General features: G+C 39.2%; 2 protein-coding genes across 6 annotated transcripts; one reads left to right on the top strand and one right to left on the bottom strand.

Annotated features, from left to right (window-relative positions):
• Positions 1-219: 219 nt before the first annotated feature.
• LOC115436126 (transmembrane protein 200B-like) lies at positions 220-8,572 on the top strand. 5 transcript variants are annotated; one of them, XM_030158878.1, is made up of 5 exons: positions 220-770; positions 1,374-4,794; positions 5,062-5,171; positions 6,879-7,046; positions 7,379-8,572. In XM_030158878.1, exon 2 carries the CDS (start codon positions 1,388-1,390, stop codon positions 2,228-2,230), a length of 843 nt encoding a protein of 280 aa, XP_030014738.1. In that variant the 5' UTR covers positions 220-770; positions 1,374-1,387; the 3' UTR covers positions 2,231-4,794; positions 5,062-5,171; positions 6,879-7,046; positions 7,379-8,572. The 5 variants fall into 5 exon arrangements, with proteins under 5 accessions (XP_030014738.1, XP_030014735.1, XP_030014737.1 ...); XM_030158875.1 differs by having other exon boundaries at positions 5,050-5,171; XM_030158877.1 differs by having other exon boundaries at positions 1,374-4,938.
• Positions 7,789-16,845, bottom strand: msh5 (mutS homolog 5). Its single transcript, XM_030158414.1, has 25 exons — positions 16,750-16,845; positions 16,537-16,660; positions 16,343-16,423; positions 16,162-16,215; positions 15,905-16,026; positions 15,638-15,747; positions 15,273-15,308; positions 15,049-15,131; positions 14,910-14,955; positions 13,530-13,668; positions 13,337-13,399; positions 13,107-13,235; positions 12,901-12,973; positions 12,443-12,552; positions 12,196-12,282; positions 12,002-12,089; positions 11,848-11,915; positions 10,972-11,090; positions 10,573-10,699; positions 10,167-10,316; positions 9,839-9,913; positions 8,738-8,884; positions 8,369-8,506; positions 8,204-8,277; positions 7,789-8,128 (listed from the first exon to the last, which is right to left on the bottom strand). Exons 1-25 carry the CDS (start codon positions 16,843-16,845, stop codon positions 8,011-8,013), a joined length of 2,457 nt encoding a protein of 818 aa, XP_030014274.1. The 3' UTR covers positions 7,789-8,010.
• Positions 16,846-17,999: the final 1,154 nt, after the last annotated feature.

The following is a 17,999-nucleotide window of genomic DNA, read 5'->3' as shown; positions in this document are numbered from 1 at the left end:
TTTTAGTCTGTATATTATCTGTATTGGAAAAATAACTGCTTTCTTTTTTGTTTTATATTCATTCATTCATATATTTTATTTTATATCTTATTTATTTATATCTGTCTTGTTTTCTAGATTGCAACTGCCATCAGACAATACTATAAATAGCAACTTTAGAGTTAATATCTTAATAAGCTGCTCCACTTTTTGAGTATGCATATTATGTAAGTTGCTCAACCTGAAATGTATGCAGTAAAATGCACGATTCAATATAGAGTTTAAGTTTCTCCACTTTTGCAAAAATACAATGTGAAAGTGCCTGAGCTTTATGGTAATGTTGTGTAATTATAGTTAAGTGAAATATCATAATACTCGAAGAACTCCCTAAGAATAACCGGGCTCACCGTGGGACTGGCCTGGACCAGCCGCTGATTCCCACGACCCCTCCTCTCTACACTCAGACAAATCAAAACATAGGCTGCAAAGGCGCACAAGCAGTGAGGAGACGGAGAGGGGGAGCAGCTTTGCACCACTTTTAGAAAGACTGTTATTTACTATAAAAGCTTTTGATTTCAGACTGTGCGGCTCACGCTGTTGCGCTGCACAGTAAAACCATGGATGAAAAACGTAATCTGTGGAATTAGAAGGAAAGTGTGGATTTAACCGCAAATCAAAGTGGACGAGAAGAAGCACGGTGGAGTGGAGGGAATAACGCAACTCGGGATTATTTCTATGATTTGATAATGCCGAGGAGCCAGTTTCGGCTTCGGATATACGTCCAAAACAAGGCAAGTAGCAACCAGGTTTTATGTTGAAGGCAACAGAATAACTGCAGTGTATGACTGTAGTCAGCAACAGTACTGCCGAGCATGAATTCAAATATGTTACTTAAGACTCAAGTGTTAAAAGCAGCAGTGAAATATGACTTAATGGACAATTCATCATCTTCTTCTGCGTCCTGTTGAATCGCCACTTGTCCCCGGGATATGGAATTATGAGTTCATTCAGAGCAATTATCGTAGTAATGTGACTCAATTTTCATTACCGCAGCGACATTCTGACTCAAAGTGAAATCACAAGGTCCCGGGTCAGTCATTTTTATTCCCACGATGATGTGTGGGCGCTTCAGTAACAGTTCAGTCCGGGTTCAGAGGGGCTGCTGCAGGGCTGATCTGAGCTCAGAGTCTGCGTGTGTGTTACTCCACAGAGACACTGGAGGAGCTGCAGAGGGTTGGCATCTCATTAACTCAGCCACATGTCTTATTAAAGCAGCTATTTCCTGTTGTGTGCAATGCAGAGTAAACTATCCTCTCCTCACCCTCTGTACTTTGTTTCCTTTGAGGGTGCATACAACACTTGTGATATTTGTGCTCTGTTTCATGTCTGTCCAGTGTGAAGCCAGAGGATGACGGCAGCCAGGTCCAGTGGGACAGCCAGTCCCTGTAGCCCCTCCTCCTCCTGCTCCACCCAGTCCTCACCTGCATGCCTCCCAGCATGCCACAGACACTTGAAGAAAGGGAAAGCCCTCCAGACCAAACTACACCTCCGCTCAGCTCCAGGTGTGTGGCTGCTGCTGGGTGTGGTAGTGGTGCTGGTGGGGATGGCAGTGGCAGTGGCGGGATATGTATCAGCAGCGCCAAAGCCTGTGGGTGGCCGGGGGAGCACCCACATTGAGAGGATGAAACTGGCCGGACCTGTTGTGATGGGAGTGGGGCTTTTCATCTTCATCTGCGCCGCCACACTGCTGTACGAAAACAGGGACCGTGAAATCCTCAGACAAGAGACGTTTGATGACCTTGAGGATTTGAAGGGAGGAATGGGCTGGGAGGACTCACAGGAGCAGCAAAGCTTCAGCTGTCAGGAGCCGTGGGAGTGCAAAGATGGAGAGCAGGGATTCTGGGCCACTCCAGCCCACATGCTCCCCCTCTCAAACCAGAACTGGGGCCCTCCTCCTCCACCTCCACCTCGCAGGAACAGACACAACATCAGACCATCAGTGCCGCCTCCTCAGGACGCCGGAGGTAGAGAAGGGGAAGAGATGGACAGAAAGCAGGAGGAGGAGGAGGTGATGGAGAAGAAGGGGAGGTCGACTCTTCTGGCCTGTGTTCTGCACCACCAAGAGCCAAATCCTCACCCTCCCTCCCCTTGTCTTTCCATCTCTCACTCTTCTGTCCACACTGACTCTTGTAACTCTAGTGAGATCAACTTTAACATACGGACAGGCTCTCCTCTCCCAGTGGAGCCCTGAACCCCCTCCCCACTGGTTGTACTGTCCTGTTAAATATGCATGGTGAGATACATCTGAAAGTTTCACGTGCAGACACACAGCAGTCAGTGATTTGGACATTCCTCAATAAACACGTGAAATATTTGGTGGTATGTTTTAGTGCCTCCGAGTGGTGCAGTGGCTCTGAGTCACAGTCTGTGAAGGGTGTTTTTGTCCTGTATCGTTCTCTGACTCACCCACGTTTCCAAAGATTTGAAGCGATGCTGTTTGATGTCAACTCGCGATCTTGTTGTCTTTGAACTCACCCATGCCCAAATCCCTTAAGACGCTGCTTGTTTGACCATATTAGGACTTGAGGAGGATTTCTAAAAGTTACTTGGGTGCCATAGTGGAAAACTCTCGCACACTCTGCAGAGGTACAGCATCTACACTGTACTTGCTGAGGAGGTCTACTTAAGAGGATGAGCCAGATTAGCTCTCAAATGAGTCTTTATCTGTTCTCACACATACAGAAATCGGCTCTTTATGTGAGGAAATTGTGTCTCAATATAAACAACAGATGCACAAAAAGGGCACCCTCCTCTTGCTCGACACCTACATCCCCTGCTATAAATACCAGGTTCTGTACAAAGGCAAACATGGACTCAATGTCTGTTTTTCTTTCCATAATTCAGATTTGAATTGCTTTTTTAATTCAGTGTCAGCTGCTTAGCCTTCCTCCCCCCACTTGAGTGTGATTAAGTGAGAGAATTTCAATCAGAGCGTGGATAGAATGTGGAGGAGCACTGCCTGAAAAAGGCAAAATTTGGTGGGAAAAAAAAAGCAGTGAGGCCGCCTTGTATGAGTTATTCTGACACAGTTTAGCTGAGAAAAACAGTCCTGTGATTTGTGTAACTCACTCTCCCACCATCCCGACCTTTCATCTTTCCTCTACTCATCATCTGATTCCTACGCTTTATTCAAATACTCCAGCGCTCTGGATATCTCATCCTTAGCTCGGGCAGAAAAACAACACAAAAACCTCTCAACATTTCTGAGTAAATAGCTTTTATCAGGTACAATTAGCAAAAAGTGCGCATGTTTGAACAGACTGAGAAGTAGGGGAGGATTTTAATTATCACCAGCATTTTCTCCACCAACTTCTAATTACGCAGGGGATCAGTCTGCAGGTTTTTATAGGTGCTTTAGGACTGCACAGTATTTCCTTGTTGTTTGGGCCCATGCTGGGATTCTGCCATCCAGATGACGACCAAGACTGAAGGGTACAGTAATTTGCGAGCCACAGCCACACATTTCTCACTAAAACCAGCACCCTCCTTCTCTACAACTCACACACTATGTGGTGGGTTTTGTGTTGTTATGCTGTTTTAAGGTGCTGGATGTATATTTCAGTAGCAGAGAGTCAAGGAGATGTGGCTCTTCTTGACTGAATCTTGCAACATGCTGCCAGCCTCCTTCGCACTTATCGCTCAGAAAAGCAGCTCCCTCCTCATCCTCACACATGCACAAAGTCCTCCTCAGTGTGAGCTGTGTTCAAATTTAGACAGAGATGCCTCACTGTAGGGCAGCGACTAATGATTAATTTCATTTCAGAATAATACATTAATTACTTTCTCTTTTCTTAACGTTTTTTCCAAGAAACCATCAAAAACTCAAATATATTTAGATTGCTAACAGAAAAGACACCATGTCTTTACATTTGAGGAACATGGTCTGTTGCTGACGCTGAATCTGGACTTCAACACTTAATTGTTGAGAATAAGCAGAGTGAAGTTATAACTTCACACAGCCTTGTTCTATGTATTTTATATGGTTTTTAATAAATTCAGCAAACAATTAAAAACCCAAACATTCATTTTACTCTCAGAGTAGCAACAGATCTTCATATAAGTGATTAAAACAACCATTTTGTAATTGATAACTAACTAGTTTACCAGTCAGATTAAAACAGTCATTTAATCATAAGATAAAATCATCAATCTTAACAGCCCTATTAGTCACTATAAATTTTTAATCTGAGCCAGTGACCAATGAAGTTCTGTCATTTGATCATCATCCACTCACAGCATGTAGAGTTGGTTAACCAGGCAGTAATGCTGATGATCAGATTAAATGTAGAGGTCAAATCTCTTTGTGAATTGACTAGTGGTTCCAGTGTCTTCATTACTGCAGCAACACAGTATTGAAGAGTCTTTGAGTTTTCTCACATTCACATCTGTACGTTTGAGTACGCCAGTCTTACATAATTCAGCAACACAGGTTTTCTGCTGCATTGAGAGTATAACTCATCCCACTGTAGGAGAGTTATGCAGCTTATATATGAGTGTGTGTGTGCATTGATACATATCTGAGCAGACGGACGGAAGTCTATAAGCTGCTTAACTCTGCGCTGACTCAGGATGCACGTAATTTCTTTTTCTTTAAGAAAGAAAGAGGCTATCATTGACATTTTGGTATGAAAGATCTGAGCGACTGAGGATCAGACAGCACAAACAGTTTACTGTAACAGCAGGAAAAGAGATTTGGTTTAAAGGTTTTCATAATAAGTTAGGTGGATGGGGATTTTGAACTTCACCAGACACAGCGTGAGTTACCAGCTTAGTTTTATGTGGAATATTGGAGCTGTATTATCTGTTAAACAGCTGACATGTCAAATGACATTTGCTGACATTCGAGGAGACTTGATGTCTCCTCTATGCTTTTCTAACTTACACCTCTGTACAGTATAGGTGAGGTTTGTCATTTGCAGCTATTTCCAAAAACCTAACTGATTTGATCATCTGCAGCTGCGACTGTTGCCGAACAAACAACAGGTGTATTACTGACTAATCCAATTTCAGCTTTGGTTCCAGTCTCCTCAGCAGTCCTCAATGCGCTTTCAATGGAAGAAGTATAATGAAGAAAATGAAAGGTGGACTACTTTTCTGTGTTTTTGTCATTTTGATGTTTACAGCTGCAAAAGGTAAGGTTAAGTAGTTAAGTGTGTTCAGAGTAGATGTTTGAGCAAACCGCAAATTCTGTTCTAAAACACACCTGCTACTAAACATTTCACATTCCGCACAAAGGCTAGTCATTTCTGAATAGTTGTTATTCATAAGTTACAGATGTTTTTCTGTTTCAAATACATGCATATAGATTTAAGGGCATTTGAGCTAATTTCAGTCCTAATTTATATCAAGTCAATCTGGACTTAAGAAACATCAACCAGGATAATTTATATATATTTATATATGTAGGTCTATGTATGTTATACTCAGTGTTGAGGAGTCACTAGTTAAATGTGAGGATGTTTCATAATTAAGTAAAACAAAAGTAATTTTAATCTGTTACTGAAATTAATGATGCAATTAAATTGTAGTTATTCAAAATGTTGGTGAGTTTAAAGGATTTGCAATAAATAGTTTTCAGCAAAAAGCTTCAGTGTAGGATACTTTTCATTATGAGTTCTTAAGTCCCTTCTTTTAATATATTTCCAGACAATGGCGATTTGAAAACATTTGTTACAAAATAGTCAAGATATAAGCAGATGGAGTATTTTCTTATACAGAGTAACTAGTAATTTGTAAGCTATCATATTTTAGAGGTTAATATTTATTTTTGAAGTCTCCTAATGGTTTATGTAACAGGATTTGACAAAAAGATGATGTTTCAAAGTAAAGCTGCAAATTTATTACGTAAACCTAGATTAAACTAATGCAGATTAAATACAGCAGCCCTGCAACTATTATTTCAACCCCAAAGAAGGTTAATGTTATAAACTGGTATATAAACATAAATGTATACAGGCTTTAAAAAGGGCTACAGATTACAGTTAATCTTTAGCACAAAAGTATGTGGGCCTACTTGGCTCAGAATAACCCCACCACTTCTCTTTTGTTTGCTTGTTCTCTTAAACTAGTACTAGCTAACAAGATGAGAGGAGATAAGGATTGTGAGTCTCATTGAGCCGCATCTTAGAGGAGGATACACTGAAGCCACCCATTTGGCAACTGAATAGGCTGGCACTAAACGTTAATCTGTGAGGTTAAAAGGTACCTGAATACTGCGCTGTGGCGTCCTTAAGTGCTTTCTTTATAGTTATTTTAGCAGCAAAGGTAACATCATTAACAGTTAAAATACTTTATGTTCTGTGGCCATTTCACACTTCCAAAACATACTAATTTTATGAATTAATATTTTTTCACTACAGAGGTCATTGTGGGACTGCAGTTATAATATTTTTAGAAACCGTACATAGAGAACTGTATAGAGATTTCTCTGTCTTCTCCACTACTGTCTGCTTCCAATTTTTTCTATTAATTCCAGTATCGGTCTGTTTAATAAAAACATGATGCTGCCCTACGACTTGGAGCACTCCCTGAATAAAACAAGTCCTCCACTCAAAGAAATAGCTTCCAGACTGATAGAGGATAAACAAAATATTTCTGTGATGTTCAGTCACTCGGCAGAATGTGTCTCATCACTTTGGCTTGATGTTCTTTAACAATGCTGTACTTCACACATAAACAGCACCCCTTGAATATTAAATGTGTCCAATAAGCAATTACATAAATGGCTGAAACAACACATTGTTCAAAGCCATTTTTTTCTTAATGTTGCACAAAATTCATGCCAGTTAAGCTTCTCTGTATGAATCACATTGTCCCTTTGGCATTGTTTGTGGTCCCAGGTGAGGAAGAGGAGCAGCTAGAGCAGCTTGTGGAAACAGCGGGATATGAGGAAGAGGGGGAGTTTCTGGAGTGTTTCCGATGTGACCTGGGTTTCTGGGATGCCTGCTACACCACCGAGACCAACTGCAGCCTTGGAGAGCGGTGCTACACAGGCCGAGGGAAGGCAGGTGTGTTGGGTGATGCATGTGCTTATTCATTATCTAAATCAGTGGATTCCAGTCTTTTTAGGCTCATGATCACATTAAAACAGTGGTTTTCACATGTGGAACTCCATCTGTGTTTTCAAGCTGTTTAACCATAAAGAGGTAAAATTATCCAGAAATTTGAGTAAAGTGTAATGAAACAATATGCATTATTCATTTCACAAATTTTCTCAATTCTTTTAGTATCCTCTTGTGGAGGTCTGTACATCTAGGTTAGAAACCCCCCATCTAAGTGTTAATGGGCCTTTATTTCATTTCAGGATGTAATACTTGAAATCTTCACTTTTTCTCCCCAGCGGATGTTCTGGATGTGAAGACACTGGGTTGTGTAAAAGCAGAGGAGTGCGAGGTGGTGACCACAGTGGAGCTCTTCACTAATAATACCGTCTTTGTCATGACAAAGCACTGCTGTGACACACCCTTCTGCAACTCAGCACCCACACTTCCAGTTAATACACTATTTTATCTCACGATGGCTGTCCTGACTGGAGCCTCTATGGGATTAAAATAAACAGCTTGTGCTTATTTATGGTCTGAAAAAAACAACAACAAAAAGAACAGGACTGTCTGAAGTGACGCTGAAAGGACTGCAGCCACATGGAGGAGGAAAATCTCCAATTTCTTTGAACTTTTTGACAGATTGTTAATTTTAGAAAGCACTCTTCAGAGGATGGTTTGAATTCATTTCAATGTAGGCAGCCTTAAATGTGCTTCATTGATCTAATTTATTATTTTGAAATGTATATACAGTACTTATACATTTCAGACTGCATCTCAAACACTTTCAGAATAATAAATATTTCAGTGTTTTTCCTTAGAGTTGTTGTAAAAACATTCTGTTTTACATAAAACCTACCAAAATCTAAAGTAGTGAATGAACAAACTGACCACAGTGGTGAAGGTGTATTTGCAGTAGCAGCAGAATGTTTCAGTGGTTCAGAAGCTCCCCAGCAGAGGGCAGGAGCTCCTCTCTCATGAAGTGCTTTAGATCCAAGTCCTTGTCCTCCAGATCCAGGTTGAGGAACTGCTCCACTACACTCCTGCACCTGAACATGTACAAACACAATGACCTGTCTCTTTACTGTTTTCATTGTCAATCTTACAGTTTGACTTTAACAAACCTGTTAGCCTGCTCATCACATGATGCTTTGTCAGTGCGTTTGATGGGCCTTCCTGTCCTATACAGTTCAGAGACCTAGCCCAAACACACACACAAAAATAGTCAGTGTGAAGATGCTGTTGTGTATCTGTGTTTTTTTTTTTGTTTTTTTTTTTTGCATTTTTACCTCCACTGCTCTCTGTACAAGGTTTGTTGGGAGGCCTGCCAGTGCAGCGATGTTGGCAGCATAGCTGGACTGGCAGATCCCTTCTTTCAGTTGGTACAGAAACACCAACTCATTCCCATCCACTGCTGTCTCCAGAGTCTAAAACACACACAATTATTACACTACCACAAACACACATACTTAAAAATAAACTTATGAGGTAAACCAAATCTGTACTGTCCTCTTATAAGTTAATTGGGCATGTGGAAGTTTTAGCTGTCAACACAGTTCTGCAGCACATTAGTTTGTCATCATTAAACAGCAAAATACATTCACATAAATGTTTCAGACTGAATTTTATCATTTTGCTGTTACAGTGTCTCTCAGTACCAGCAGAGACAGCGAGTCCGAGGAGGGCAGCAAGCCCAGCTGCAGCAAACTATGAAAGTTAGTAGCCAGGAGAACATGAGGAACATCCACTGGAGCTTTTCTCAGCCAATGAGAGATTGATGCAGCCAGCAAGGATAGTCCATCCACCTACAGGGGAACATGATACTGTTGGCTGTATTTCTGAGTAAGGATGAAGTTGCTAGTGGTCCAACTCTGAGCCTTATTTAGGTTAAGCTCTTTACACAAGCCCTGATAGCCTGAGACACAGCTCATTGCTATCATGAACAATACATTCCCACCCATTTGTCTGCAAATAAAATGCTCCAACCCACAGATGCCTCATTTCTTACTGATTAGGCAGCAATAGGTGACAAAAACAAACCCAGTCATAATCTGTGTGACGTTCTCACTCCTGATGTTACTGTGTATCATTTCCTCAGTGACATCAAAGTGACATCTAAATAAAAAAGATTGGTCTTAATGGCACACACATAAACAAATAATTATGTGTGCATGCATATATTTAAGTAAATATTATCTATTATGCTTTCTTTGTCAAAGTAAGATGGCTATTCACATTCTGTCAGAGAAACAACGGTGGTGTTTTTCCTTTATTGTTTTCTTTTGGTCTCTGCCCATTCCTTATTTAGACAAATAAAAACTTGGACTCTCTCTAAAATAAACAGAGGGACAGTACTGGAGTGCTTTACGCTTTTGCCAGCATTCAGGAAAAAACTCCAATAACAAAAAACTAGGCTACGAATATTTTGAAAATATGTAGTATGGGAATGATCATCACAACTAAACGGTAGATATTAAAAGTAAACACATCTATGTTAAGATTCATTACATGAAGATTGCCCCACATGGCATTTTTATTGTGTTGCATATATGTGGCACGCATATCATGTTGAAACTGCTGCTATTTTCTTGCTTAAAGCCTTGAAGTGGCACATTTCAAATTATTCTGAGAGTCTGTTTGTACTGCCGGTCTGAACTGAATGAAATTGGCTTGGGATTTCAGATGGTTGACATCAGTGACCATGTGTGCCCTCATTATGACTGTACATATGTACTGAATTCACATAGAACTCTTCTTACAGTGTTAGTTCCTTTTCCAAATTCATCGATGAGTACTAATGAGCTGCCTGTACTGCTGTTCAGGGCCTGGGCCATCTGGAGAATAGACAAACAGTTACCCTACACATTGTTGTTTTATTAAGGCTGTGTGTTTGTATCTTTGTGTGCAATTGCTGCACTGTAAGCAGGCAGTAGTTGCTTAGCAGAAATGTCTTGACAGGTGGAGAGTGGGAGTGGAGCCGGAGGACAGTAGTGTTGGAAGTTCATATCTTTTATTTCCACACCCACACTATGACACACACAGATAAACTTGTGTGCATAAATTGTGTATGTGTGAGCTTATTGTTACCTGGTTGAGGTCTATCATAAAGGTGCTGAGGCCCACAGATACAGACTCTCTGCTCTGCATGCGCGTGAAGATACCATCCACAAGACCAATCTCTGCCTCCTTTGCTGGCACATTTGAGCCAATTAGAGCCATGAATACAATCAAACCCACCTGTTAAGAGCAAATCAGAAAGCAGAATACATGAGGCTAAAGTCTCAAAAACACCAACAGTCACAGGAACTCTCATTTGATGTAAACAGGAAACAGAAACATGGACACAATGGGCCACATACATGTCAAAACAGAAAAATCACACTAAGTCTTTGTATCAGTGCAAACATTCACATAAATATCCATGTTCCACAGAAGTGTTACTTGTCTAATCCCACATTTAAGTTACTGACTGGAACAAAACACATTTTCTGACCTGTTTGAGGTAGATGCTCTTGCCAGAGGAATTGGGGCCAGTGATGATCTTGACTCTGGCCTGGGACTCGGTGCAGTGATAGGAGTTGGCCACAAACACAGGAGAGCACAGCTCAAACAATGGGTGTCTAGCAAATAATAAAATATATACAGTACATGTAGCAGTCTTCTACCACAGTTTTATTAGTGTCAATAATGCTTTGTGTTTATGTGAATCTGGTGTCTGCACCTGTGTTTTTGTCTGTGCTCTTTCTATGTGACAAGTAATCACACTAATGCCACACGAGATTGATTTATGACATGCTTCACATCATACTTTAACTTACTATTTTTTTTATCTGCACAATTTAATTTAGAAGAGTACCCAGGATAACTGTTTGCATGTATTCTGGGTACCTACCTGCCCTCTGTGATTATTATTCTTCTGTGGTTGGTTAGTTTGGGTGGGGTATAGCCATACTCTTGGGAAGCGCTGCTCATAGCCATCAGACAGTCAAGTTCAGCAGTGAGATCCAAAACCTACACAATAAACATTTGCTCTGAATGTTCTTAATGGTGCTGTTTTTACTTATGGTCAACCAGGAGTTGTTGAGGGGATGTGGACAAAATTGGGTCAGAAATACTTATGCTTACCCGCAGTATGTTGATAAATGAGATGGAAACAGCATCTAGCCATATTTAGTGTAAACTATACTGAGTATAAAGAGTACTGGACTATACTGAGTATGCGGATAGACATAAAAGTTGTTCATGCAGCATGAATGGTTTGGGACTTGTTTTTGGATGTTCTGGCTGTTTTTTATTCTGTGACAATTGTTAAGATTCACCATGAGACTCCTTAACAGCCACAGTCAGAGTGGATAAGAGTGAGTACTTTAATCGCATGAGAGAGATTTGAGGTCTCTCTTTAATAAAACTTAATAAACTCAAGACTTTGTAATAATAAAGCTCAGTGTTTCTGTTAGATTAATTCAAAAGCAAAGTTGTAATCTACTTAAAAGCAAGACAATTCTGGCCATAGCTGTGATAGTCATAACAATGCAGTCATTTATTGTGTCTTACAAATAGCAATAACATTTTAAATGGCAAAATATAACATTATAATTAGACAAATATCATAAGCGTACACTGGAGTTTCATAATCAAAATGAGCCTCCCATCCCACTACATTCACTTGGACATGTTAAAAGCCTCACTGTCATAAAAAAGACATGTCATCAAAGTGATAAAATATTCAACATTTCATTTAAGCTTACACCTAGAAGTGCACACCAACCTTGTACAGAGACGTGCTCCTCTGGAGGACAGTGTTCTGCAACTGTGTCATAATTGCCGTCTCCATGTCTGAGTAAACAGAGTTATGTTGAAAATGTGTGTTGAATATGCAGCTATTACATGAGTGTTTCCTATTTGTACGAACATAAACAAACCTCTAATGTCACAGTGTAAATCCCCCAGGAGGTCATCTAACTCTTTGGTTCTTCGGCTGCGATAGTGAAGACGATCCTCTGACAGAAACTAGCCATGAACAAATAAACACACATAAAGATGCACATAAAGAAAAGACTAACATTAACCAGCAATAAAAACACACCACACACACACGATTCTTGGAAGTTTTTACACCAACCATAAAATCAAGCCCCTCTATCTCAAAATCCTCTTTCTCCACCATGCTGGGCAGCCGAGGGACAGAGAGCAGAAATCCTATCTACAAGGGGAGTTTAACAATGATATATGAGTTCTATTATAGTACTAGTTTTCCAGAGAAGTAATTTCATGGTGCTGAGTCTCAAACTCCCACCATATAAATGTAGTTTGTACAGAGATACTGTATATCAAACAGCCATTGTGTGGGTGTAAGCTCAGACCAGAGGGATGTATATGACACAGCAGGAGGAGATGCGAGAATCCAGATGTTCCAGTTCTCTCCTGGCTACATCTGTCAGGAAGTCAGACAACCCTATCATCTTCCTCTTTTCTAGTGGAAGAAGAGAGAACGCATCATATAAAGTTCACATACTTATAAGTATCTCTTGTTCTTATATTTTATTCCTGGTGTTTAATTTATGGCTTTAAATCTTCCAACGTTTTATTTTGTATTTGTCTTTTGTGCGCCTTCCATGCAGGATTTTTTCATACAAATGCATTTATTGTGTTTTACGCATTTGATGTGACTGGTGGTTTTAATCTTTACTATACAAGTACAAGTTTATTATTATCATAGTCATTATTATTATTATTATTATTATTATTACTATTATTATTATATTCCATACACAAAGTGGCTAGCTACTCGCTTCAACTTTATATGCATAGGTGCACTTACTTTCATCAACTGCTGGATCCACATTTGGTTTGACGGTGAAGCGGTTTTCTGCTGTACTAGTTTCAAAATCCACCTTTAGGGTACAAATCAGAGAACCATACAATTTAACCATGCTCAACCACTTAGTATTACTGAATACTGAAACAAAAGCCACAAAATTTCTAAAATATTCAGTCAATTGAGGACGCGTGAGAAGGAGAACTTACAACTCGGCTGATGAGTGAGGCGATATAATGGAGGTCATCAGAGAACCCCTCACTAATCTCATGAAAAAGCTCAATGGTTTGTGGAAGCTTACGAACTGTGTCCCTGATACAAATTGCACTGTACACTGTCTGACATACACACACATATACACACACAATTCTTTTTGCACACTTAACAAAGCCTTGGATCAGATATTATATGATATGCTCAATAATACTAAAGCTCTAACCTTGTAGAGACTCTGCCAATCAGTCACTTTAGTGTGAGAGAGTGACATCCTGCGCAGAATGGTCTACCACACACAGAGACACACACATATTAGCTTTAGGGAGATGACATGATGTCAGTGTACAGATGGTGACTCAGTAGGTGGAGGGTAAGTGTTCACAGATGTGGAGAAAGAAGTTTGTCAGAGTTGTTACTGCAATGTTTCTGATGTTGCGGAGCGACGACTGCAAAGTGCTCAAAATGTCAGAGTTTTGAGGCGATGTGAAGAAACGCATCACTTTCTGTCTTCTGTGCAAAACATCCAGGTCCCGTGTTGGCCGCAGAAACCACTGGCTAAGAGCAAAGAGGTCAGAGGTTTACAAATGTAGTAAATTTTCCATCCTCCAGTTTTAACAATCAACAGAGTGTTATAAAAAAGATATGTCGAGGCCCAAAACGGAATCTGGCCCAATTCAGAATCGGGCCAGCCCAGAATGGAATTCTATTCTAGGCCGGCCTAGAATGGAATCCTGCTGCTATAATGTTATTTTTATACCATGTTTAATGCAAATGATCTAAATTATAACAAAAATCAATACATGGAATTTGCAAATATGTGAAAAAAAATGAAACAAACAACATTTTAATTGTAAACTATAATACACTTTATTTACAAATAGAACCTAGTGGTACTCCCCACCAATATATGGTACAGTGAAATCGACTGAAATTGACAATAGTTACTCAAGGTATGTAAGACTGAAAATGTAAAATTATGACAAATTATGGAATTATGGATCATTTGCATTAAACATGGTATAAAAATAACATTATAGCAGCAGGATTCCATTCTAGGCCGGCCTAGAATAGAATTCCATTCTGGGCCGGCCTGATTCTGAATCGGGCCAGATTCCGTTTCGGGCCTCGACAGATATATTTACAACACCTACAGATCTACATCCAGGGTTTTAGCAGGTCTCAACAAGTTAAATGTAAGCATTTAGGACTTTTTAGGAATATTATGAATGCAATTTAAGAACTATCCTCAGGTTATATTTCAGATGCTGCTTCACTTCAACATACACAAATTAGATAAAAGCAAAATCATTTAGAAATAGTTATTTTTAATGAGAAAACACCACATTAACTTGCACACCACATCATGACACACTATCTGTTCAATCCAAATTTTCCACCAAATCACATTTAAAGTTGACACTAGTGGATCTTGTCCAGTCACTTTAATACAGTAATTCCTAAAATAGTTTTGTATTTCAGACTTTTTCAAGACTTTTAATGAAGTCATTGAGACCCTGTACATCAAAGCATATATAACATCAAAACCAGATGATGGATATTTATGTGGAAAATTTAGACAAATTGATTTTTCACTGCCATAAATAGAAAGACACCTAAGTTTTATCAAACACAAATGTACCAACTTCACAAGTGTGACAACAGTTCCCAAAACATACTCTATTCTCTTTATTTGAGCAGCACAGATATTCTACAGAGTGACTCTTCATTACTTTTTGTCTGAATGTGCCCAGACAAAAAATAAAATGCATGAATAAAGGGTAAGATATGTTTTTTACCGTAGTAGTTTGGAGCCAAACTTGCACTTACATCGATTTAACATCCCTGCAAAACACAATAGGAACAAGCAGTTAGCATAAATAATCTTTATAGCCAAAAAGATGAACCAATGTCCTTTAATCCTTCAAAGCTGCCTACCATAAAGACTGAGCCCTTCCTTTTCTCCTGAATGTAGTTTGTACACTGATGGGTGGAGTTCAGACTTAAAGATTTGCAGAGCACTGGAAGAGTAAATGTACTTCTAATAGCAGAACTAAAATTTAATGAAACTTTCAGATACTACGAGTATCATGTAATGTGTCATATCATTTCTGGATAGAATTAATGTAACTGAGAAAATGACTTGTGGTACATACACTTACCTGTATGTATCAGAGTCAATCTTCACCACTCCCTTACTATATTGGGACATCACATATTATTATGTCATTAAAACCCCATATCACATATAAGAGGTTTGGTTTGATGATATATGAGCAGAGAAATACCAATAATGGAATTACTAATACAGTAATTGTTAGTACAGTATACTGATGAAAACCCAACACCAGAAATCCATCATTTACAGACTAAACCTGGAGTAGCTAAGCTAAATAAAGTGCAATTCAAAGCCACTTGTCATTGAAGAAAAAAAAAAACAAAAACGTCAGGGTCCTCATTATGAAAAATGTGCAATCACAGTCCTGTGTGTATAAGAATGTCTGCACATTATATAGAAGTGTCTTACAGTGTGTAGGAGTTGAACTGTAGGATAGGAACTCCAATACTGCTGTCTTCCAGCTCCACTCCCACTCTCCTCCTGTCCAGACATTTTAACAGAGCGCCTACTGCCCTCAGCTACCAAACAGCACACACACACACACACACACACACACACACACACACACACACACACACACACACACAAATAAAACATATAAACACAAAAAAACGACAGTTAGACCGCTCCTGCAGAACGATAGAGTAATGAATGATACGTTGACAGGTGGCTCACCATCAGGGGAGAGTCAAAGGAGATGCAGGAAGAGAGGTAAGACATCTTTTCTCTCTCTGAGAGGGAGACAGGCAGGAAAGGCAGATGGGCTGAAAGCAGCCTTTGCTTACCAACCTCAAGACCTGCAACATTCAGAATATGTTTATGTATTTATTTATTTATTTTTTTGTAATTCAAATAAATTTTATGGAAAATCACACAAACTGAAGAACTGTGTTAATGCTGAATATATTAGACATATCTGAATTTCTGTTTACCAAAGTCAACATATGGGTATGTCACCACCTCTGGTTTGTAGTCTGGGTTTGTGGCTGAGATACAGAACAAAAGAGAGCAAGTCAAAAGCAATCTCCTTTCCCTTGACCTAGAAACTATTGTCTCGCACCATCAAAACAAAACACCTCCCCATGATAAGATTTTTTTTTCTTCAGAGCTTACCAAGTTGCTGCAAGAAGCGGGTCATGCTGCTCTCCTGTTTTGCACTGATAATGAGCACATTAGGCTTAACCTCCTGAATGACTAAATGACAAAATAGAGAGGTTGAAGGTAATCATATTATTTAAGAACTTTGAAAATACAAGACCTGTAAACTTGTTCCCATAATGAAATGTGCTGTTAGGTGTAAAGTGTACCTCTTGTCAGCAGGTGGAGCTCGTAGTTGTCAGGAGTGTCTAACATATAGTTTAGAGATGAGTCTTTACTCTCATAGAAAGAGAGACCCACCTGTCCGTGCTGAACCGTAACACTCAGCAAAACCTGGGTTAAAACATGTAAATAATATATAACAGCTGCAGCCCTCTGCTTGGATGTGTCCTCAGAGGTTTTCAAGTGATATAGTCTTTTACCTCCGGTGAATCCTCCTCATCCTCATCATCAATATCTGTGCCAGCGGGACTGAAATGTACCCCTCCTCCTCCTCTCAGGCTTTCGAAGGCTGCCATGTAAGTTATTTCTACAAACCATGAGTCAAATTAAAGCACTACAATTACAGTCCATCAATTATTTGACTATATACAGCATGTATAAACACTAAACATTAAGAATACACCTGCTAACTTTGCTAGCAAACCGTAATTTGTGATACATTTACATAATAAGTTAAATGATGTTAGCAATAGCAGGTTACCCAATATTTAGCCAGATCAAAAATACAGACTACGAGGTTACATTATTTGATTGTATTCACGTACAGAAGGGTTTGGACGTTTTATACTGTATGTATCGTCATTAAAGCTTTCTCAAAAATGTAAAGGAAAGTAATAAAACCACATTTGTTGTTGCTCATACTTAGGTAACGTTAGCTGCTCGCTAACTAACGAACTAACTAACTAACTAGCTAAACCAGTTATCGCGCGATTTCATTAACGAGATAATGAAGGTTATGTTTGGGGAAAAAAAGTGTGTGTGTGTGTGTGTGTGTGTGTGTGTGTGTGTGTGGGGGGGGGGGGGGGGGGGGGGGGGTAAGTGATGTGACGTTCACGAACGGATCGAATCTTTGAACGGCTCTTTGAAATGAACGATGGGAACCATGTCTTTGTAAAGAGCCGTTCATTTAAAAAAAAAAAAAAAAAAAAAAAAAAAAAAATATATATATATATATATATATATATTTTTTTTTTTTTTAAATTAATAACAGTGATTAATCACTGTTGTGTTTGGTGCAATTCTTTCTGTATGTTTACACACATTTATTGTTCTTGTTCTGAGGGAAAATGCACTGCAGTTGTTAAGGTATGTCATTGCAATAATAAATTGTTTTTGTCTTTTGTGCATTTTTTCTGTATGTTTACCAACATACCGTTATTGTTCTGAGAATTGCACTATAGTTCAGGTATTTAAGTAATTGCAGTGATTAATCACTGTTGTCTTTTGTGCAATTTCTTCCGTATGTTTACACACATTTATTGTTCTTGTTTTGAGGAGAATAAAATGTTATTTCATAAGAAAATGTTTTATTTTCTTCTTAATTTTTAGGCTACAGACTAGTCCACATAGTGTACCGTGATGTTTTTTTGTCAAATTCCAGCATTTGCCTAATGTCACCTCTCATGTCATGTATTTAGCCCACACATTTTAACTAACTATTCTTTTTTAC

Source organism: Sphaeramia orbicularis, chromosome 16, assembly GCF_902148855.1.
Source record: "Sphaeramia orbicularis chromosome 16, fSphaOr1.1, whole genome shotgun sequence".
NCBI lineage: Eukaryota > Metazoa > Chordata > Actinopteri > Kurtiformes > Apogonidae > Sphaeramia > Sphaeramia orbicularis.
The sequence above is the reverse complement of the archived record's forward strand: the minus strand, read 5'-3'. Positions and strand labels throughout refer to the sequence as shown.